Below are 24,755 nucleotides of genomic sequence, written 5' to 3'. Positions count from 1 at the left end.
TCTAATTGTCGTAAACATAACTTTTACTAGCGTTCCAGGATCCCAGACAGAACAGTTGCTATAGTGGAAGTTTCCAGGGAGCTGATTAAATGAGCAAACAATAATAATTAATATATATCGTTCTGGATTTTGTCACATCTTTTTCTATTCAGTAACCGTCACTATGAACAGACACCACCACGACTAAAACTCATACACAAGAGATGAGGTTTTTTTTTCCAGGTCCCGAGGAAGTTTAGAAAAGAAAAAAATAGCCAGCTTGAATCCAGATGGACATGAACTAATTTGGATCAAACTCATTGATTACATAAAAAACAAACGTATGGTGTCCGGATGGATTCCCATTTGTTTCATCCCCAGTGGAGATTCCCATTGAGTTGCACACCAAACAATTACAAACTGATGTTAGCAAGAGAATAACAAGAACCCAGTCCTGAACCCTTGGAAGTGAATAAAACGCATACAGTTACACGTGCGGATTACAAAACCTCCTTAATTTATCATGACATTAGCCCTCAAAACGTATCGCTAATCATGAGGGTTTTTAAATAGTTGAGCGCATGAAGAAATGGAATGCTGGGTAAAAGCAATTATTAATGAGACTGGGAACAGACGAGACACTACTGGATTCTTAAATAAATTTTGGTGCTGAAAAAAAAAAAAAGCCGTTGAGCACATTTTTAGATTGAATAAACTTAACACTTCTCGTCTCGGGAATATGAATTCTGAACATGAGCCCTCTGGTACGTGTGTTCTCCAGTTATACTTTAATTTTCACATGGACAAATCAAATTTTTCTCAGGCTGATAGAGTCAGATTATAAGCATTCTAACACATTCCTTTCTTAAATTATGGCTCGATTTGTATGAGGTTGGATTTTTGCTGAGAATGGGTCTGACAGAGAGGCTTGATGTTACTGCAGCGTTGCCTTTTCTTTGATTTAGCAAAATTGTTTCACCTTCATGCTGATAAATGCAAAATTCTTAATAAAACTTAGTGTTTTTCAAGCAGGGCTCAGCCTGTGGGTCCATGGGGGGCACCCAGACTCAGCCTGGGTTCCAGTCTATCTTGGGGTTCTGCGCTACATGGATTTGGGTGGCAGTGTTACCACCCTGGAAATGATTTGGGAGCGATACGTTTGGATTTAAAGGTTTTGGTCCTCACACAATGGGCTGCACGGTGGTGCAGTGGTTAGCACTATGGCCTCACAGCAAGAAGGTTCTGGGTTCGGGTCCCGGCTCGGGCGCAGGATCTTTCTGTGTGAGTCTCCATGTTCTCCCTGTTCCTGTGTGGGTTCTCTCTGGTACTCCAGCTTCCTCCCACAGTCCAAAGACATCAAGAGGGGACGAGGCTGATTGATACTCTAAATTGATCGTAGGTGTGACTGTGAGTGTGAGTGGTTGTTTGTCTCTATGTGTTGGTCCTGTGATGGACTGGTGACCTGTCCAGGGTGAACCCACCTCTCGCCCGTAGATGCTGGGATAGACTCCACCCCCCCCCCCCCGCGACCCTTACTAGTAAGGAATAAGCGGAAGATGATGATGGATGGATGGATGGTCCTCGCACAAATCTCAACGGTACATCAAGAGGAAGAAAGATGGATAGAAAGAACTGGATGTGGTGCAGTACAGCTTTTAGATAAAGTCAAATTCAAGGTTGTAGCACAAGAAAGGTGATAAAAGCATCAAGAATAAGCACACTGGGGTAAAATACAAATAATTAAATAGCTTTGATTTAACATAAAATGCAAAGCTTGGCTTTGAAAGTCAATTTGTCTCACATCTGAGCAGTTTAGAAGATGAAGGCGGCATCGCCACGTTTTATTTTGACTCTTTGAAAGGAGAACTGGTAAATATCCCTGATGTAAACCGTTTAGAGAAAGGAAAAACATTTTGGAGTTGAGGAACTGTAGCCGAGGCATGCGAGGGTCTGAACACAGACTTTACAATGAGCTCTATTGGTCCTTTTAACAAACAACATTCTGAGATCAGCATCCCTGTGGCTTCGGCTCTGATTTATCATGCCTCACATTAATATATTCTCTATTGCTCTTACACAGCAGATAGAAAAGCCTCAAACAATTCACGCTGTTTTCATTATCAATCTCGGAATTAAATATTTAAGCTTTACATCTCGTACGAAGTGAAATGGTGAAATGGTGACGGTAACGCGGAATTGCTTTGAGGGAAATGTGATTAAACTTCTGTCTTAATGCAAGCACATTATTCTGGCACTGCTGGTTGTGGGACTGTATTTCTGTGTTTCTAACAATTCTAACATGATGAAAATATGTCATTTAGAATTACTGACCTGAAGAAGTGAGTGCACGGTTGAGATGAGGAGCTAATATTAGCAAATACACCCAGTAGGAATGCCAGATGTAAACCCTTCGCCTGGTGTCGGATTTGTTTGCTGTGATCACATTACTGGATGTGTCTTTGATTTTACTCGATCTTTCTCGAACAATAGACACGCCTGCAGTGTTGATCTCAACAAACACAATATGTCAGAGTAAAAGATCCTCTTTGCAGAAAAGGCCTTTTTATTCCCACGTCAGGTTTCCCAGTGTGTGACGGCTTTGAACGTTGAATATGAGAGAGGTCAGCGGCGAGGCCCCCGTGTGTCATCTCTCTCTTAGTTAGCGTGGCAGTAACCTGATAAAGAAGCTACTAGACTGGATGAATGCGACACACTTCTTTTTATTGCATTTGACTGCCGTTTATTTTCACAGGAATGTATTCATTCTCATAGATCATCAGCTGTACGGACTCCAAATCCATCCTTCCATCCATTTTCTATGCCACTCATCTGTTAAGGGTCATCACAGGGCCACGAGGAGCAGTTAGGGGTTCAGTAACTTGCTCAAGGACACTTAAGCATGGTAGGGGGGGGAAGTGAGGATCAAACCAGTGACCCGTTGGTTGCTAGACAGCCACTCCACCTCTGAACCATGCAGACCCAGGACTCCAAATCAATAGCGGTTGTTATGAGTAGACAACGAAGACAAACATTGCATTGGACTTCTCTTCTTATTCAGAGGGAATGATTTCATTTTGTTCATTGTTTTGTTTTCCAAAAGCTCCATCACCTGCAAATCCCTACCAGTTATCATCACATTGATTCACTTAACGTTCACTGTAGTTCAACTATGAACCACAACCACATAGAAACTGTTTTCAGTTCCAATGATTCTTCCCCGTTGTCCCTGTGAGCGAGTTATCACGCACAAGTAGCTGGAAGTGGCCCGCCTGAATGGAATGCAGCCATCAGTTTCGCTGTGCCACAATGTCAGCCATGAGAGTGTGTTGTGTAATTTTCAGCTTGCAATGGAGATGATTGAATATCGACACACACAGATAGCGCCGCGACAGATAAGAGGCCGGTGAAAAGAAGAACCACATACGCGGACTGAAATAAGCTTTGAGCTTTTAGAGGTTTTGCTTGTGGAACCTGAGAGCTGCAGGTACAACTTGATAGCACATTAACGTCAACTCCCAAGCCCGCCTGCTCCGCACTGCACTTTATTTTCCCTCTATGTATTCTCACTTTGTGTTTCCGTTGCCTCTTGATAATACCTTCGAGAAAAAGCAATATTTTTCACAGCCTAAACCGAGGGTCATGACCACTTGCCATGAGTCTCAAACAGTCTCCCATCCTGTGAGAGCTTCCAGCTAGTCACGGAATCAGCCAGCCTAGGGCATAGCTAGAAGATGTGCCTGGGGGGGGGACAGAAGAAGAAGCGAGTGATAAGCTGATGAATGCAGCGTTAAAAAAAATGCATTTGCACAGAACAGAGTACGCAAATCTCATGAAAATGGCTCAGAAAACTAAATTTTTAAACCCTCACAATCAGCTGAAATTAAAACTAACAGAGCTGGAATCTATGATGAGCTCAGGTTTGAATATTTTGTGAAATGAGAGTGTAGCACAGACGGGGTTTCACCGGCAGCAGCAGGCCCCCGCCTCCCCCAAGTACAAGATCATGCAGTGCTGTTGGTCAAACATCAAAGCCAAAGGCCTCAAATAGTTTCTCTGTCACAGTGGGTGACCCAGCAGTACTTCACTTCCTCCATATGGATACAGATAAGCTGATATTCACAACCCTCCTGCACGCACACTAACACACACACACACACACACACACACACACACACACACACACATACACACACACACACACACACACACACACACACACACTCTCACCCCATCATTCACCATTTCAACTATTTATTATTGTTCCGCTTCCTATTTTATTTAGTAGCAAAGTGAAATAGCACCCAGCACCCACATCCAGAGCACAGTTAGAAATCAGCCACAGTTGCCTTGACCTTTGATCTGTAAGTCTTTGTAACCTGGATCCCATACGCCCACCCCCCCCCCCCCTCGCCCCACCCCATACGGCCCTTCTGATCTCTGGCATCTACTAAAGTTAGCATGACGGCACAGAGGAAGGGTGAGAGGTGAGGATGTTTCACACTTTTAGAGTCTGGAGATGTTGTGTTCCGTCTTTCCAGAGTGGATCTTTTTTACTATTATATGAAGAATAAATATGCAAGATGTTTAAAAATAGTATGATTGCAGCAAAAAAAAAAAAAGAAAAAGAAAAAGAAAAAGGCAGACGTCCTCATGTCAACTCACAAGAAACTGAAAGCTCACTTCCCCCTGCGACCATGTTGAAATCCCAAAGATGTTCATATGCATTGTAATACGCCGGCAGCTCAACGTACCTATTTATTTTGAATTTTTTAATTTCAACAAGTAACTTGATTACTATTGAATATAAGATTGTGGATTCATCGAGGTTGTTTCCGCACAATGTGGGACCAAATATTAATATTTAGTTCTCATCTTATTCAGTAAATGTGTGCATTTATTTGCAGCATTTTGTCAAGAAAACAGTCTTGAGTTTAACCTGAGACTGCCTTTCACATAAATAGAATGCATACTACAATTACTTCTTTGATGTAAACTGGTTTATTAAAAGTGTTTTCTACTCAGAAGGAATAGAAAAGCCGCCTGGCAGCTGCGGGCAAAAACAGGCGGAGGAGTTTTGAAAGAGCCAAAAGAGTCAAGTTTGGGACACACAGCAAAACACTGAGCTGAACTTGTATTAAGCTCTGTAAAGCGCCGGGTGATAGCTGTGTGGGTTTATCATCATGATTGACACCTCTGGCTTTACTCGTTGTCATTTGATGAATTCTCCTTGTAAAAATAGCAATTAGAGCTCTTTCAGGAGGAGAAAATCTAGACACTTTTATTGCAAGTTTCCAATAAAACGATGCATTTAAGGCACTAAAACAGAAGAGCTGCGATACAAAGGAGACGCGCCTATAAAGCCTGTTGGTCTCGGCCATCATGATGTGTTTCCTCCAGATTGGCTCACACAGTTTGAAGCGAATTATCCAGGATGTGATTAGAGAAGGCAATTTTGGCAATCAGACTCAACAAGAGCAACATCAGAAACTCCACAGACTGTTAGTGTTGAATTAGATTTGTCCAGTAATTTGGCTAATTACCTTGAAGTGATCTTTCAATCAATAAAAAAAACCAGGATATTATGAGTCATTTATACATTTTGGCTTTATTGTCAAACAAGATATTTTGACATCAGTGGAAGTGGTGATGAGACGTCTCTCTCTCACAAGGAACATCATATAAATATTATGATTTATGTTGATGAAAACACACACACACACACACACACACACACACAAATTTAATCAGGAATGCATTTAATAAAAAACTGCTTCAGGCCTTTCTCTAATTTTATCACTTGAGAATTTATTACAGGAATCCAAGAAAATTAAAAACTATCAAGTAGCTGAAGGCACTTCACACACTCAGAATTTGAGATGCTCCCAAATGGCTGTCAATTCAAATCCCACGGGTCAATTAAATCATCTATTCCTTGACTAAACTTAGGAAATGCAAAAGATGTGTGTACTCTGACATGCACAACGATGTCAATCAATCTGTGACTTGAGTAAAATAAACGTTTTGTGAAGAATCTCCATAAAATTGCGTTGTGACTTGAGCCCCGTCACCTGTCCGCTGGATGTAATGACCTGAGCGTTGAATCACTGATGTGATTTAATTAGCAGTGAGTGACGCAGCCCAGCAAGAAGGTTTCCGGGGCCGAGCCCCGGCTCAGGCACGGCATCTTTCTGTGTCAGTCTGCATGTTCTCCCTGTTCCTGTGTGGGTTTCTCTCTGGCACTCCAAAAATCGGAAAAATGAGCCGTTGAGCACGTTTTTAGATTGAATAAACTTCACGCTTCTCGTCTCGGGAATATGAATTCTGAACATGAGCCCTCTGGTACGCGCTGTTCTCCAGTTATACTTTAATTTTCACATGGACAAATCAAATTTTTCTCAGGCTGATAGAGTCAGATTATAAGCATTCTAACACATTCCTTTCTTAAATTATGGCTCGATTTGTATGAGGTTGGATTTTTGCTGAGAATGGGTCTGACAGAGAGGCTTGATGTTACTGCAACGTTGCCTTTTCTTTGATTTAGCAAAATTGTTTCACCTTCATGCTGATAAATGCAAAATTCTTAATAAAACTTAGTGTTTTTCAAGCAGGGCTCGGCCTGTGGGTCCATGGGGGGCACCCAGACTCAGCCTGGGTTCCAGTCTATCTTGGGGTTCTGCGCTACATGGATTTGGATGGCAGTGTTACCACCCTGGAAATGATTTGGGAGCGATACGTTTGGATTTAAAGGTTTTGGTCCTCATACAATGGGCTGCACGGTGGTGCAGTGGTTAGCACTATGGCCTCACAGCAAGAAGGTTCTGGGTTCGAGTCCCGGCTCGGGCGCAGGATCTTTCTTTGTGAGTCTCCATGTTCTCCCCATGCCTGCATGAGTTCTCTCTGGTACTCCAGCTTCCTCCCACAGTCCAAAGACATCAAGAGGGGATGAGGCTGACTGATACTCTAAATTGACCGTAGGTGTGACTGTGAGTGTGAATGGTTGTCTGTCTCTATGTGTTGGTCCTGTGATGGACAGGTGACCTGTCCAGGGTGAACCCCTCCTCTCACCTGAATGGAATAGGCTCCAGCCCCCCCGCGATCCTTAACAGGATAAGTGGTAGAAAATGGATGGATGGATGGACAGGACATCTTCATTTGTAAGGACTGCAGCGAGAAGAATCGTGAAAAAGTCACCTTGTGTCAAATGGTCACATGACTTGTAAAAAGTGTCAACATGATGAAGTCATGTGCTGACTCTGAAGCAGTGATGAAAGGATTGAATCATTCTTCCATTGCTGGTCTCTCTCCATTTGACGTTGCTTCAGGCGATGAAACTGTAAATTACGCAGCTTTGCTCTGCAAATGTCAGATTATGGAGTGAAGTCGTTTCTACAAGGCACGCGGTGGTGTCAGTGAAATACTCAAGTTTTGTACAGTGTTGAAATTCAAGGAAGAAAGCAATCAAGAGATTTAGGGAACTGCAATGTTTCTTTTGCACAGGTTTGCATCATCGGTGGAATATTTGGTAGCAGCAGCCCACCCTTTAGCCATCAAAACCTGTTTAGACTGTGTTCCAGACGTGTTCCCCGACCACGGAGGACCCACATCCTCCCTGAGTGGCCAAACAAACGCTTAGTGCTTCAACTGGCCTCAGGAACAAACAAACACGCATTCATCAGCAGCACTTATCAGTCACTAAACTGTCACGTCACAGCAGCTTTCAGGGGTGCGAGTTGTAATTTTAACCTGTCCAGATTGTTCTTAACTCACGTCTCCCTCAACACAGGCATTTCAAAACAAGAAGAAAGAAAAATAGACAGTTATAAATAAACATATCCTTTGTTCTGATGATCTGGAGAGAGCTATAATTAACCAAAAGGCGGTGGAGTTCGAAAGAGTCCAGTCGATGCTGATCCGTGAGTCAGTGAGCGGCAGAAGCTTTGGTCAATGACAGAGCATTTTCCAGGTTACATGCTAGTAAAACTAAAAGAGTTCGACAAAAGCGGATGAGTTCAACAAACCTTTAACCCCTGAGTCTTGGACTTTACGCATATATACTGTATGTCCTCATCACATTTTGTGATTTCAAAGCACATTTTGAATTGATTGTCCTGTAGCTCTTGATGGCTTGATGTAATACGTGCACGTCTGGGTAACAGAGGGCAAAAAAAAAAGATTGGATGTCGGGTCTGAAGTGCTTTGGAATTGAACTCCTTGTGTGAGATAATACAAATCTAAAACATGGAAGAGCTTTTATTGCATGCTTGTGCTCCGTGGCTATTTGATTCCTTTTACTTCCATTAAAGAAAATCAATGCTTTATTGATTGCTATGACCATTATGTTCCATTTGGTGAGAAGTTCCTGCTCACGATCGTACTGCCAACACAGAAACAAGCGGCAGACTATGAGCACATGTCAATATGAAAGCGCTTAAACAGTTTTCTCATTAATGAAGGCTTTAGATTTTATTTTCAGACATTTCTAAAGGTTTATGGTTGTGGTTTGCGTCTGCGTGTCTCACAATTGTACTGACATGCTGTTTTGAGTAACAGAGAAGGTATTTATGGGGTTTTGTTGCCACAGGTGATGTGTGTGTGTGTTACCCTGCCATGTACCTCTTGCTGCCACGACATACGGTTTTGACCCGTCACGCCAAATGCGTTCACTTGTTATCTCATGAATCACAAACCCAAAAGCGGGACGAAGACAAACACTGACAGTCGGTTCTGTTACAGGCTTTTTTTTCTTGACCCACATAAAATTGAAAACACAGTGTTAATCACGGCCAACTGACGTGTGGCATTATTTCTTTTGTCCGCCCCTCATCCATCAATGATTCCTGTCAACCTCGGGTCCACACTGTCTCTTTCTGTAACCGTAGAAATCATGCAAATGTGAAGCCAATCAATATGTGACAAGGCGAGTCTACCACCAGACTGTAATAGGGGACTCACGAGTCACAGGACGAGGGCAGTACCAGCTAATAGCCAGCCGCCCTGTTGGTCTGCTTGACCCCAGAATAACTCAATCAGGCTGAACCTCCACCTCGGTGAGTGGGATGGACATTAAAATGTGCCATTGGATTAAGAGCCCCTTTGCCACCCCTGCCTGGTAGTTCCTGATGCCTGGTCACCTGCATCAGCAGAAATCTTCACTGAATCTGGTGGAGAAGCTAAATATGCTGGTGGTACGTTCTTATCCCTGCAGGTGGCTGCCTTCACCCTCAGGGAGCGGGAGAAATATCTGTGGATGGAGGAGACAGAGCATCTGATGCGCTGGAATATCTGGAATTTTGTTGACTGAATGTTCCCCTCAGGGAGAAGCCTCTATGTGTGTGGGTTTGACTTTGCAAAGCTCCACCTGCATCAGTGTTTTCTATTATCAAATGCATTGTCATTACAAATACGCTGCAACCCAACTTCTTATTTAGTATTTATTTGTTCTAAAAGATCAGCAAGACCAAAACGGAACAGCAAAGAGCTTTCCGGACAGACCGTTCGAAATGGAGATGCCGATGTTGTACACCAGCTGCTAAGCACCAATCTGTTTGAACACCAGGAGACAAATGGAGCCGCAGATCGAGCATATAAATCAAAGTGGCAGCACTTTAAACACTGACTGCAGGGACAAGTGAGTCATAAATGGCAACACTTAAATACTTGTGTAGAATTTCATTGAACTCATATAAATCTGATTCAGATCTCTTCCTTTGCCCCTCAAATATATCATTACTATTCATTTATATGGAGATCTGTATAGAAGTTATGTTCTACTTCTCCTTTACGGACTTCAGAAAATGGGGGTCCATCACAGTCATGACAGTAATTCTCTTTGTGTCTTCATCAAAATATGACCAAACCTCACATATCTGGTTTATATAATAGCCTCGATTTCATCAACAGTGCTGATGGTACCTTCTGTAAAAAATTAAGATCCACACAGGAGGACTCAGGACAGAGTTATGCTAACCTGTCCAGCCACTACCATTCACTGCACTAACCTAACATCGGTCAGTCTCTGAGGGAGTCTTTTTTCGCTGGTTCTAGGGAGGATGGAATAAATCTATTTTCCACCCCAAATATATATTCCTTTAAGGCATCTCTCACTGACGTAAGTGACTGATGGGAAAGTCTCGTAAATCGAGATCTTGTCAAAAGGTATCATCAGCACATGTGCTGCTATGTCTCTCACTCAAAGCATCCCTGATCTAATTAGGGAGCAAGCACAGATCAAGCTCAAAATGCCTTCTCAGGCAATTCCTCTGAGCCTCCATGAAACCTCAAGTGACAGAGCCCTGTCGTGGCTGTTTTTACTTTGGCAGTCATACCCTGGAGGGGAAATGAGAGATAGACGTTCAGCAAAGCCTCAGTGGTGATAGAAAGCAGGCTTAAGCAAAGCAGAGGGCAAACATTGTCAGATAGTGAAACTGTGTCAATACAGATGTCCTTACCTTAGCCAGGAGCAAAGACTGAGACAGAGGATTAACAAAAAAAAAGAGAGAGAATTGAACTTGAATAGTAAGTGAGATGAGCGAGAGAGAGAGAGAGAGAGAGAGAGAGAGAGAGAGAGAGAGAGAGAGAGAGAGCGAGCAATGGGGTATATGACTCCAAGCCGTGACAGTTCTGGGGGGGAAACAAGTTCAGACCTCAGTTTCCTGACAACGGTAATTACTTCCCAGGCTTAACTCGTGGCCTGAATCTCCACCTAATGCTCACCACTTGGATTTGGTATGTTCTTGTGATGAAAGGCCACCCGTAAAGAGTTTGTGTGCATTACTTTTCCACAATCCAAGTCTAACCAGTGAGGCACACTTCTTTAAGATGACTGGACAGCAAATTTAATCATCAGAGGGTGAGAGAAGCTTAGGGATTAGGTGCCATATCTCACCAACCAATGAGAGGATTGTAGGCTTTCTGGCCAATCACAGCCGGAGGCAGAGGATCACATCGTAGAGAGCAGAAGTGAAGAAATGATCCACTATGAAAGGCGTGATAGAAAGGAGGAGTCCGTCCCGACAGAGCAGACAACAAAATATTTCTGGAGAACAAATTCTGTTCATTTGGTAAAAACATTCAGACTCTCTCGGTGAAGTGGTTGATTCAGTTTTAATGAAACATAGCAATAATTGGGATGTTTATGCAACCGCCTGTTCAATTGCGATCACGTCATTTTTCAAAGCTGTTGAATATTTACATGATATTGGGAACATTTCGTCTCGCCGGCAAGTCAACGTCTGTCGATTCAATGCTCCACATACATGCATAATGCCTTTCATCTGCTTGGCTTGTTGTAGCATTTCAATTAAGTGGAGTAAATTACAAATGTCATCATGGTATGCAAGCAAAATAACATGTTCTGTCTTTACTTTTCCATTTCTTGTAATCTTACACTCATTAAAACCCTGAATACCCGCATTGCTCTCATCACAAAATGGTTCTACATCCTGTAACTTCACGTAGAAAAACAAGACACACATTTAAAGTACTAACTGTACTTTTACCACCTACTCATACAATAAAGACAGTAACTAGGAAGAGTAAAACAAACAGCATGGGAAGCTTTTGTCGCGCCGCTGCAAGTATTTCCTGTGTGACTTCACTGCCCTCTAGTGGTGATTTAGTTGTGTTACACAGGCACAGCAGAACTCCCTGTACCTCATTACTGTGCAGAGCAACAAAAAGTTTAATTCTGTATTTTATGTGTCAGTGTAGATTGAAGTAATTGCCTTGTTTTATTTAGGAGTGAAAAATATGAGATATTCATTTGCAAATTTGACAAATGTTTCTGTTTCCATCCCATTCTGACACGGGACAGAGTCAGCAGCACCACCTACACGCATGAAGAGTGTCGTCTCCAGAAATCTGTTGTTTCACCAAAGAGGACCAGCTGGGGTTGAGGGAGATGCCTGGCACCTGGCTGGATCATTGGTCTGCGATTCTAATCATCCTGCAGCTGAATAAATCAATCAACCACGCCTGCGATAAGGAAACAGACACACAAACAAACCAAAGTTCACCCTAGAGTTCAGGTTAGTCTGCTCTGTTCTGCTGGACACACACTGGATGATGTTCTCACCTTTTAAATGAGGTCAATTTTAGATTTAGATTCGATTTCAGAGAAGAAAGCCTTCAGAAATATTATAAACTGAAAGTTTTATCTCTCTGCTGGTAAATGAAAGCACCTTGCATGAAGGTAATTTGCATAGTTATCTGAAATGCCTTAAGTCAGATAGAAAATCATAAACAAGATATTCCTTTTTGAGATATGATGACTAGATAGCCTCTGTCGAAGACCTCATTTTGAGGATAAGATCTTGCTTTGAAGCTTAACATCCAATCCATCCTCATCCAAACTCCCGCAACGCCTTCTTTTTTCTTATTAAAAATAAATCTGTGTCTGATGTCTAGTAGCTGGGCGTCTTGACTCGGTTGAATTTATGTGTCCTGATCATCCTCCTGGGTCTCCTGTGTGGGGTTGGAACTGTCTGACATCTGTGCAGAAGCGCATGTAACTTGCTCAACCGTCCGGTGGCAGCTAAATAAAAGTCAGCTTAGCATTGTCAAACAAATGATGCAATCACAGCAGAGTAATTTGTGGCTTCTTGTGCATCTTCTTGTTTTATCCCAACACAAACTGAGCGTAGAACGTTATCAAGCAACCCAGCAGCTAAAAGGTTTTGGGCTGATTGAGTCAGATAGAGGCTGATGCCTAAAAAACCCTGAAACAGCACCAACTGGGGAAGGCAGCGACGGTCGAAGATTTAAGGGATTGTGCTGGACAGCGAAGACGGTTAATGGCCTTGAGAACCACACTGACCATTCTGGATTTACTATTTTGGACCTTATGGATGGCCCAGCAGGGACTCCCAGACCTGGACTAATGAAGCTCATTCACTGAAGGCCCATGTAGTTGAAAAGAAGCTGACCACCTGCGTAGGGCAGGCTGGAAACTAGCTAGCTTGGGCTTGCTGACTGGAAGTCAGGCTCAGCTGAAGACGTGCTGGCAACACGTTATGTTCTTTCATCTGTTTCACAACAGCGGCAAGAATGAGAGGTGGGAGGAAGAGGATCAGGAGGTGACTACACAACACCAGAAAAAACAAAACAAAACATCAAGGGCCATGTGACACCCCATGGGAGTCACACGCAGGTGGGCCGGGATGGTGGGTTGGGGATCGAGACTTAAGAGACAGAGAGACGACATGCAGAAGTTAGCTTAGTTGGAGGGGCATCTCAAGGTCAGAGCTTTCATTAAAGCTACTGTAAAATACAGTAAAATCCTTCATATTACAGTAAACATACAGAAATGGACAGGAATCAGCTTCGTGAATGAACAATGATTCCACAAGAGCCAATTCTGTTCATTAATAATGCCTTTCATTAATAAATTTCATCATTCCAAGGCTCTTAAAAAATATAAGCAGACCACACAGGGGCGTGTCGTCCCTTTCACTACTCAACATCTATGTTGCATCACCGATTAGAACTTTCTCGAATCTGAACGGGGACAAAACTCCAGTTAGCCTTTCATGCTGCTTTCAGGTGCTAAAGGCTAGCTCGGAATTCTCGCTACAAAAATCATCAAAGGATTTAAAAAAAAAAATCATTAGAGTAGAACCAAAAAAGAAAAAAAAAGATAAACAAGACGCTTAACGTCACAAGAGCCATCTGAACAACAAGGTGAGGTTACAGGTGGACGATCACGTTATTGAGATCAGTCGTTAAGATGGAGGATGTCACAGTCGAACCAAATCTTTTTTTAACCTCCTACTCCTAAATCACCTTCGGACACACGACTTTGATGTCACCGCAACTAACTTCTTTATTTAAGAGACCTAAATGATGCGAAATTCATGACACTGATACTAACGAGCATATTCTGAATCAAAGTGAACATATCTGAAGCTCGTGTGAACCACTTTATATTTCAGGCATTTAATTGAAAACTCATTGACTTTGAGAAGAGGGAGGTGAGCGCGATATCTGGTGTTTCTACTCCTATATAATCCCACTGATTACAGATTACAGAGAAATCACATATTTTACTACTAATGTCGTTGAGGGAAGAGAATCAATCACAGTGACAGTGACATGTTGTCTGTGGTCTGTTGGGATTCATTCCTTTTTCTGTTTGGGTCCACAATTCTAATTCTTTGGGAAGAACAAGTGTTTGTTTTTTTTTAAATAATATTAACAACGCGTCCCCCTTATCACTTGTCTGTCTGCAAACTGCACGTGAACCAAATGTGGTCATGTGCCTTGTGGTCCGACTGGATTTATCAGCATTATTTGGACAGATTTGAGGAATGTGCCACTGATAGCAGCGAGCCTCCCCTATCCTAGTTTCACTGACCTAGTTTAGGCAGCTGTGGGAGTGTGTCTGTAAAAGGCAATTCTCATCAAATGAATAATTTATATGTACCATCCACATTATTTAACTCAGTGCACTCTTACACTTCTGTAGACATATTTTCCACCCAAATAAAAAGAGCTACTGGCGCTCCTGCTAATACACTGCCTGTAGATTTAAAGCTGAATGTAAACAAGTCTCGCAAACCTGGTAAAGCTGCTACTGTTATGAGCCGTTTAATTAACTGGCTGTCATTATCGTTATAAAATTCCTCACACATTTCCTTCCTTCCTTCCTTGCAGAGAAGGCAGTGATACTGAAATACTACTCGGTTGTACGCTGGCAATTGTTGCTGATGTGCTACGGGTACCGGGGTTCATAGCAGCCCCTTGATTCACGTTCAGATTTCCTTTATTTGTCTCTTTGTCATACATTTCTGTGGAAAGGTGGACTGGATGAACACGCTGGGAATTGAAGAAAACCCCAAAAGAGCCCACAAAAAAGGTGGGAGAATAATTTTCCTGAGGTGTTAAGGCGCATAGGCCGCTATTTATTGCCACTGGCCGTCCAAATAAACAAGCACATATTCTGAACGAACCAAAAACAATACACAGCAGGTTAGTGTGAAGGATGTGGGGCGGAACCAACTTAAATTGGGATGAAACTAAATTTCCTAGAATTTCAAAATTGAAGTGAAAATCCCTCTTGTTTTCACTGCAATCTTGCTAACTGCCAGTTTACGCAACGTTTTACCTTTTATTACTCATTTGTGGGTATCTAAGTAATGGATTCATGATGCTTGAGACTCTGTGGGGATTCATTGGTGCTCTTTAGTTTCTCACGATACTTCCTGTCTTCTAAAGTAGTGAATCCCACAGTCCGCTCGTTTACTGTTGCACCTTCATTTACTCCTGTAGCCAGCGATATTTTCTGATTGGTTATCACTGTCGTTGACTTTGTTTCCTGCTCTTCTTCTTCTTTTTTTTTCTTTTTTTTTACACGTGTGTATGTGTCTTGTTGCATGACTGTGCAGCGTGCCCATGCATTTAAAGGTCGACACAACAGAGATAAGAACCAGTTAATGTTTGACTTCTGTGCTGTGAATTTAATCAGAAATAATAATACAGCTTTTACTGTTGTAATGCATGCAATAGCGCGAGATAAAAAATATAGGAGTTTATTTTCTTAGTATGACTTCTTGTCTGATCTAATAGTCCAAAAGACTTAGTTGGAAGTTTGAAATGATTATTTTGCAGCTGTGTGTGTGTGTGTGTGTGTGATCAAGTGTGTGTTTTCTAATGCTCACAGATGGCGGTTCCACTCATGAAGCATCAATTACTGCTCGTCTTTTGCCACTAGAGGGCAGTCTCCACCTGTATCAATCCTCTGTGCCATCCCCTCAACAGTCAAACTGTGGCAGTCCCACAGCCTGAGGACATCATTACACACTCAATAAAGCAATAGTCAGTCATTTTCTCTGCTTAATTGATCCCAGTGCTACCCAACAATGTGTTGTGTGACATTTTTATTGCAGCAGAAACAGCAGCATGCTCCAGAGAAAGACATGCTATTCGCAGTTATCTTGTTGTCGTGCTCTTGCATGACCAATCATCTGTAGACAGCATGCAGTACGCTTGTTGGTCAGCAGCCGAGGTCATGGGCTGAGCGGTGCATTCCTGCAGGAGCCATCTGCACGGCTGTAATGACATTGTCCTGCTATTTTCCAGAACTTGTGAAACTCGTTTGGAGGACGAGAACAAGGCTCACTCTTACCCAACTGAAAAAATGTTTGGGAACAGATATGGAAATGCACTAAACCGTAAATAAACACAAGGAAGGCCTGATAAGATAATATTTAGGTTTACTAGGCAACAAGAGCACACAGTGTCTCCGTCATGCATACACACAGACACGCACATGCACACACAAACAAACTCGGTGTCAATGTGCATGCGTTCAATTGTGAAATTTCACCAAAGAACATCATAGTCTTGCAACTGAACTCCCCATGGTCACAGGTTGATGAGTTCCAGCCTAAAGACATCTGAATTAACATCTAAGTCATAGCGCCACCTGATGGTTACAGGAAGTAAGCCTAATGCAATGAACATTATGTGATTTGCATCAAAATCACACTGTTGTCTTACATTTGAAGCATTCTCTTACACCATCTAGTCAATGCAGGAAGTGATATTTGCGCCACAGTGTATGTGTCTCTCAGATTCCAAGGTTCCAAAGGCTCCCGCCACACACAGCCTGGAACTTCGCACTGAAGTTCCAAGGGCTGAAAGTTGGCTTGGCATGAGTTCTTTGAAAGCTTACCATTGAATGATACAAATGCTGCCCTCCATATCTGCAACCACACATGAGCCTGTTTTGCAAAGGCCTACAATGATGAGAAGACAAAGTTCTCGTTCCGCCTGTCGCTTTTTGCCCCTGCTCTCATCGACGATCAGGAAATATGGGTCATGACTGAAGCACAAGATGGCAGCTACAAGAGGCAGAATGGCCTCAGGAGCGTGCAGGAGTTGTTGCTCCTTTATGTCAACATAAGCTAGTTGAGGTGGTTCAGGCATCTATTTAGGATGCCACCTGGTCCTGCCCCTGGTGATGTGCTCCATGCAGGTCCAGCTGGAAGGACGCCCGGCCCGGGGTGGGAGGTGGGGGCAGGTGTCTGAGGACCAGGTGAACAGATTATACCTCCATGCTGTCTTGGGATCCCCCAGTCAGAGCTGGTTGATGCAGCTGGGGAAAAGGGAAGTTTGGAGCTCCCTGCTGGAACTACGACCACCATGACCTGACTGGATAAATGGTGGAGGATGGATGGACTACTGCAGTGACACAGGTTGAGAGTTGGCTCTTTCCAGTTTATTCACCATCCTACAGTCTCTTGTACTCTCTGAAAATATAATTCATGAATTAAAAGAGACGAAATGAGGAGAACAGATTCTGGATTGAGTTCTTCTCCCATCGTTTCACCACTCAGCATTCCTCAGTCCAGTTCTTGTGTCTTTATGTGCGTTCCTGCAGCCTACCTCACTCAGCCACTCCTTGTGCTGTCAGCATGGCAGGGTGGAGCTGCAAGAATGGCACGTTTTAAGCATGCTCTGAAGGTTCCCTCCCTCTCTTTCCCTTCCTCTTAATGTGTGTACGTCCAAGCTGAGAAATAAAAGAGGAGGGCCCAGAGCATGTAACCAGTGACAGTTTTACCAATCACAAGGGTTTCCCCGCCCTCTCTGTCCTCCTCCTTCCCTTTTAGCTCCCTCCCTCTGTCTCTAGGCACGCCAACTAAAGAAAAAAAGTGCAGGGAAAAAAGTGATAGGCAGCAAGCAGCTTCTGGGTTTTGCTTTCAGGCACACTCCTGCTGAATCGGTGTGAGTGTGTATTTGTGTGTGTGTTTGGGGGGGGGCGATCACGGTTTCTCTTGCCACAGTAGCAATACACTGCAGCAGCGTCGGCCCCGAACAAAAGGCTAAACGCAGCAGAGCCACAGGAGGGGGAACTCAGGGATAGAAACAGGCATAGTGGCCCAGCGTGACTGCACTTCTCAAGGAGGAACTCAACCTGCCGTTTAGCCCCGTTGGCCCTGGACTAGAGACGTGGCGGTACACCAGAACCAGACTACCTTTTTGTATCTCTGTCAGAGCTGAGGAACACACCCAGATACTGACTCTTTTATCTTTTATTTTCATTCATACATCTAAGCCTGAGACCGCCACACCAGCTCTTCTTCTCCTGGGAGTCTTGATCCACCTGTCCCTCCGAGATGTCAGAGGATGACTGTCGCTCTCCCATCGGCCTGGACTGCTGCAGTTGCTGCTTGGACCTGGCTAATGGATGTGATGACTCCATGTCCAGCAGTCCATCACAAGGCCTTGGTACTACAGGGGGCCTGCCAGGAAGCCCAACTAGCCCCAGTGTCAGTCACTTCCGCCAGCTTCGCAACCAGCTGATGTACCAGAACCTGAACACTGACAAGCTGAACAACATCATGAGGCAGGACTCCCTGGAGTCGGTGGTGAGGGACCCCTGCTTCCTGCTCAATGAGGGGATCTGCAACAGCAACATTGACCAGACCATGCTCTCCATACTGCTCTTCTTTCACAGGTTGGTCAACTGCTTTTAACCTGACGTGTTTAGCTGTTAAGCTAATAACTACATATACATGCTGCACATTTGATAGGATGAAAGTTTGTATTTGAACTCTAAGGAAAAGTTTACCTCCATTGCTCTCGGGACATTTAGTTCCACCTTCTCACATCTTATTGCTTCTCATCACAATATGAAACATTTTATTTAGATGAAGCAGATGGTTCACGGAGAGTAATCTGGTTTCTTGGATCAGCAGTTTTTCTAAAAAGGCTGACATAAGTGCTTAGCGTCACGGATTAAGTATAGGTTGGGACTAGAGAGCTCATTGTGATGATGTTTCAGAATCGCAGACACAGCTGTGTGAAAGCTCCTTATCAGTTCCATCAGAATTTAGAAAACACTTCTTGAGATTTGGTTGCATTATTTCAAATCTTAAATTCATAAATCTTACATTCATAGAGAAAAATGTGAGAAAACGTGTGCCAACGAGAGTAAACAATGATGCAGCTGCTGGTGTCCATTTCTGTCGTCACGTCTATTGTGCTGCATATTTGATATGTTACATAACATAACTGTACAATGAGGTGTTGATTACCTGCAAGGGTCCATGAACTGCTAACGAATTATTAACAGAGAAACTTTAAGGTCAATTGTTAGTGTTTATACAGTCAGGGTCCAACAGCTGTTCTTAGATGCAAGTCAAATCCAGTTGAAACTCCACTGATAGTCTCACTGAAGAGATGTTTACTTCAAATCAACAAAACACCATGTGCAGAAAAAAAGAGGTAAACAAGTTTTCACCTTAAAAAGAACACCTTGCAAACACAATTTATACTTCTTATACAACTGCTCTCTAGCATATTGATTCAATTAAACATTATTTTTTACTGCTACAGGTCAATTAAAACTGGCCTGACGGCTCCTCTGTTGTTTCCAAATAGTGTTTATTAAACCGTTTTTTTGGCAGCTCACCTCAGAGTGTGTTTGCGAGGAAAAAAAAAAAAAGAGAAAAAAAGAATGTCCTGCTAAAATGTTGCTGCCAGTTGGATATTTGGTTTGGCAGCTCCCCGTCGAATGACTTAGGCCTCAAATTAACAGTTACTGCGTTTCCAGTTTTTGACTGTCGCCGAACTGCAGCGTTTGTGCCAAAAATGACAGGACAGCGCTCACTTGGAGCAGAATAACATGGATTCACTCGAAAACAAAAAGCTGATTATAACCCTAAAAAGACACCTTTAGATGTCACACTTCACGGAGGAGACAGGTGCGACAGAGCCATGACAGTTACGTCAGGTGTTTGTAGGTCGTGTGATAACGATCTGATCATTCGGCGATAAAGACAGGTGTATTTTTGTGTCATGGTTGTTACCATAAGAGATCTTCATATTATAGCTGAACACAGTTTTAACGGTTCTTTACTTTTATTTTCTGTTTGACGTCTTTTATTTTGAAATGAACATACTGTCGTCGGTGTGCCATGTTTTAATCATATTTCACGGCGAAGTCAAACGATGTCAGGTACAAGTTAGCTTTGATTTAGCAATCAAATTTGAGAGAAAGTACACACAACTTATGTATTGTCAAAGAATATTTAAGTAGTTATCACTCTTCTGGAAAAAAAAAAAAAATCTGGTACTTTGCTTAAATTGTTTGCTAAAGTTATCAGTTAGCCTCGTAATCTCCAGCAAGATGAATTACCAGATATTTATCATATCACTCAAGAGCCTGCGCTGCTAAAGAATATTCAAATAAGTTAATATTTACTTGACTTAACTTGGATCAGTGCCGTGCCTCTTAAAGGCTGTTCTTATCTCTCAGCGACTGTAGATACTGGCTGAGTACAGTGAGTACAAAAGACGTAAAATCGTGTACCACAACTGCAAATGATGGAGCTGATAGCACACAAGATCAGCCCTCAACTAGCCTTGTTTTCTCAGTTTCGACAGGAAAACTTACGCGTGTCACTGTTTGGGGGATTTCCCCGATCTGACCACACTTTTACCTGAATAAAACATGACATATACCTTGTTTTGAGACTTTAAAGGATTCCTGCTGCTTTTCCGTCTGTTACATAACATAACAGCCGCTTAGATGCTCCTTAATTCACCACCTTTTGGGAGACATATTGCCTTTGCTGTAGAGCTGCATCATTCAATGAGGGAACAGTATGTTCTTTATTTATTTATGATAGTTTGGGCGTGTCAGTCTGAAGATGATCAGTTGCCTGCAAATACCAGGGGTATCCGCTGAATATAGCACACTCATCCTCCTCCTCACACCCCTCCGTGCTCGCCACTGAGACGGTGTCATAAAAATCCATGGAGGCATGTCAAGAAATCGTAAAACATCAAAAGTGCAATGTGTCTGACACAGGAAGTAAAAGCTGACCACCCGTTTATCAAATTAAGCACCCTTCTCGATGAAAATTGATCATTTAAGGTTGTTTGTGGCTGCCACAGGAAGTTAGCAACAATGATCCAGCTTCGTCAAATCACGTGAGAGGCTTCGATAGTGACAAATATTTAGAGCAGCAACGCTTTACAATAAGGGTATATTAATAAAGGTTAGTTAATACTTAGTTAACGGCTCTTAATGCATAGTTAACGGTTAACGAAGCTGTCTAATAATGACCTCATAATAATGTTCTTGTGAACTTTACAATTTTACTTCGAACACAGACAGATTTTTGGTACCAGATACCAGCAAACACTCCCTTTTTGGCTTCCAATGCTAGTAAAGTTGGTGACCAAAGAATGTTTTTTGCATTCTTGCAAACATTGGGGACAATAGTTTGAACACATCCTCATTATATGATTATTCTTTAAACTTATATGGAATAGATGTGGACTCATTCGTGTTCATTGCACTCAGTGTTTACAGTATCATACTTCCAACAATGCCTGCTGGCAGGGCTTTGTTACGCGTTACACAAGAGGCTCTCCGCACCGCCCTGTTACACTTACTCATAATGCCTTCACTGTTGAATGTTGTGCTTCCAAGTTTGGGCAGGTTTTTTTTTTTTTTTTTAAAGAATATTAATTACAATCCAGTTGCTATCAAAGAGATTTTGAAATCTTGATCTGCCATCAGTCTTTGTCCAAGCTGTGTCTACGTTGTGGATGATTCAGTTACTCTCAGGAATGTCATGGAGAGAGAAGCGGGGTAATAACTGGTTACGAGTGGCATTATTTTTTGACATTTTCTAGCTCAGAGGAAACTGTGTTCACTTGTGCCTTTTAGCCAATGTGACTTTACATCTGTCTGTGCAAGCGTAACTGTTTGCCTGACAAACAGACTTTAGCCAGAACACTCTGTTCCTGAAACGTTCTTCCTCAAGAGGGAATCACAGATGTGGATCATGTGGCTGTCATAAAATAGGCTTTCTTGCAGGATTAAAACATTGCTTTGAAATGTGAACAGTTTTACATGCACGTGACCAGAAACATAAATGCTTTCATTCATTAACACATGCAATTTAATCCCGTCTGTTGAAACAAGAAAGCGGCCTTGCACAGTAGCAGAAGTTCATACTTTTTTTCTTTTTTTAACTACAAGGACTTCTGATGAAAAGCCTGGCTGAGCCCAGCACCGTGACTTCACCTTGGGTGGCCAGACTGCATGGCAGCCATCAGACAGAATACCAGAACATCTTTTGGACTTGAATATTGGACAGTGGCAGTGGCCAGCAACTTTGTTATCGAAAATGATTCAAGGGTCACAGAAATGTGCTGAGAGCAGAATTTGAACTCATAAGAGCCGCTCGGTGTTTGAGGCAGAGCCAGAAACCCCCGAGGGGGGCCAAGATCTGTGATTTCCACTGGATAAAACCAGAGGAAATGTGTTGCTTCTCTTTGAGGCGTATAGAGCAACACTTTGCTGGAATGAGAGCACAACTTTTAACAAATATTCACCTCAGGCAGTCAGTCAGTATTTAGCAGCCACCAAACAGCATGGTGCGGGGGTGAAGTGCCTGCAGCGATTACTTTTATCAAAGTTACCCAAGTAAAGGAAGTTTGAAAATGAGCATTCGTACATCAAAGAATGTCAAAGATTTCATCAAATGTATGTCGGGTGGTGGTTTTTTTTTTTTAGTCATTAGCTCAACCTGTTGACAGGTGAGGCAGAAATCATTTTGCATGTGTTTTCCTTTAAATCAAGGCTGCAGGTGAGGTGCAACTCGTGTACAAAGACTCCTAATAGAAAAAGAGCTATCAGAAAAGCTTATTTGCCAAAGGATTTACAGTGTTTATAGCGTGATTTTTCTTTTGCCATGATATGATCTGTTCATCTGAGTGCATTGTTGTCCTGGCAGCCAAAACGTCATTAGAGTGGTAAACATTCCTCACTTTGGCCTGACATGACCACAGATCCTTGGCCGTGGTCCAGTTGACTACTGAACCTGACCTGGCCCTCCCACAATGAAGTGGAGACAGGATCCAGCTGTGTTAGAGACCCCACAGAGATCTAAAAGTCCACTCTCTAATCCAAATATCAAGAACAAAAGAGCCACGCCGCAAGAAGTCCGAGCTTTTTGAGAATGACGTGAACCTTTGTTAAGCGATCCCCTGTGAAGGTGAAGAGAAAGCGTCTCTATGTTGTGTAATCTAGAGGATTATTCAGATGTATTTAATAGTTGTTAACATTATACAAGCAAAGTAATACAACCAGCGTTTTTGAAAGATAAGACCAGTTGGCAAGCGTTAACGTAGACGCTTAACCAGGCCGACCCATCCGGCTTTTGCTAGAATCGCCATTCCAACCCGCGTCTGATGTTTGCTGCGAACAAACATCCGGTGAAGGAATGTGCATCAAGCAGAGATGATGAGACTCTTCCTCTGCTCAAAATAAAACTAAAAAACCCTGGAGGGTAAAAGCTTTTGACCGAAATGAAAGATTAAACTGTGAAAGTGGTTTACTTCTGTCCTCCCCAATTCAAAGACAGGATGAAACTGACAAAATAGTCCCATTAGCGATGTCAGTGCTAAGAGGAGCGCTGAGCATCGAGAGGGAAATCTGACTCATAATCCCTCTGCTAGGGAGCACCAGACAGGTTTCTGTCATCAGACTCCTTTTAAAAGGCTCTTCACCTGACGACACACAACACCCACCTTGTCTCTCCACAGCCTTTATGGAGAGATGAAAAAAAGGGTGCAGCATCAACAGCAGACCGAGGCAAATCATGATGAGGGGCAGAGGGCACGATGTGCCAAACGAGCTTCTCCTCACACACCGGCACTGAAAAACTGACCACCTACTTGCTGCAGTACAGTAGAGACCCACTTATTCTAGATGCTAGCAGATGCACCGTGATCAGAGCTGATAGCAATACTAATTATAATCATTTAAAACTGTCCCGGGTCCAAAATCAAGCTCGTGCGCAGGTACAGGTGCCTGTAAACCTAATCTTGGACAACTAGACTGTCCTGCTCCCCCTCCATGGGTGTGTGTTTTGTCTGTGTGTGTGTGTGTGTGTGTGTGTGTGTGTGTGTGTGTGTGTGTGTGTGTTTGTGTGAGGAGAGGTCTCCTAAAATTAGCACTCTGCCTCCCCGCTGTAGGCAGCGTGCGAGGTGGGAACACGGTAAATGTTCGTTAAGAGACAAGCTCAGATCACACAGTGGTTTCGCTTGCAGTCGCTCCAAATCTTAAACCTGGTTTGCGGGTCAAAACAGAGAGCAGCAATAATTGGAGGACGAGGAGGGATGAAGGTGCTGCTTAGGGTACAAAGCAGAACTGCTAAGATTCTCCTTCTGCTAGAACAGATTTTCCATTCAAATGATCTTCCGAGGTTTATAGCAGATTAAATTTTACATCCTTCTCCTTCTTATTGTAGTTTTGCCTCCATAACAGGCTCATACATGTCAAATGTATCCTGCAGCCAATTACTTTTGAATCCAAGCTTTGTTTTTAGAATTTAGAATTAAACTATAGTGGATCTCATTGTGGTGCTGTAAATAAATGAGGAAGGAAAACAAAAAACTAAATGTGCTTGTAGAGAGTTACATAACTTCATAGATTGCAGGTGGCATGGTAGACGGTTGTGCGCACGCACGCACACACACGCACAAAAAACAGGATTAGAGGCAAAAGGGCAAGGGAAGGATGTGGGGCTGGAGGAGTAGATTCGTGGCTGCGCAAGTCTGAGGAGCCAACAAAAGCCACGAGGGCGTGGTCTGAGTAATGTCGGGAAAAAAAAGAGGGCCGGGGAGAAACTGCTACAGAATGAGTAAGAGGTACACAAACACAGGAGACGAGCCGAAAGACAAAACACAGACACAAGCTTCTAAAAATAGACTGTTGTTGACACATGGTGGGGTTGTGAGGATATAGGTAGACAGCA

The 24,755-nt window shown here is 42.9% G+C and overlaps 1 protein-coding gene and 1 long non-coding RNA gene across 3 annotated transcripts in view; both read left to right on the top strand.

Moving 5' to 3' along the window:
- Positions 1-13,843: 13,843 nt before the first annotated feature.
- LOC147251209 (uncharacterized) lies at positions 13,844-15,770 on the top strand. The gene is made up of 3 exons (XR_015119050.1): positions 13,844-13,946; positions 14,773-14,830; positions 15,635-15,770. It is a non-coding gene; the product is annotated as an uncharacterized LOC147251209 (long non-coding RNA).
- A 1,860-nt stretch (positions 15,771-17,630) lies between these two features.
- Positions 17,631-24,755, top strand: part of tsc22d3 (TSC22 domain family, member 3) — a 31,713-nt gene continuing 24,588 nt past the window's right edge. The window contains exons 1-2 of one of the 2 annotated variants that reach the window (XM_086221704.1): positions 17,631-17,931; positions 18,032-18,433. In XM_086221704.1, the coding sequence (XP_086077830.1) occupies positions 18,093-18,433 (341 nt within the window). In that variant the 5' untranslated portion in view covers positions 17,631-17,931; positions 18,032-18,092. Of the gene's footprint in view, positions 18,434-24,755 lie in introns of both variants that reach the window. The other variant, XM_086221703.1, reaches the window with a different exon arrangement.

This window comes from Aulostomus chinensis, chromosome 13 (genome assembly GCF_037954235.1).
Source record: "Aulostomus chinensis isolate RoL2024-O1b breed Wild chromosome 13, RoL_Achi_v1.0, whole genome shotgun sequence".
In the NCBI taxonomy this organism is placed as follows: domain Eukaryota; kingdom Metazoa; phylum Chordata; class Actinopteri; order Syngnathiformes; family Aulostomidae; genus Aulostomus; species Aulostomus chinensis.
The sequence above is the reverse complement of the archived record's forward strand: the minus strand, read 5'-3'. Positions and strand labels throughout refer to the sequence as shown.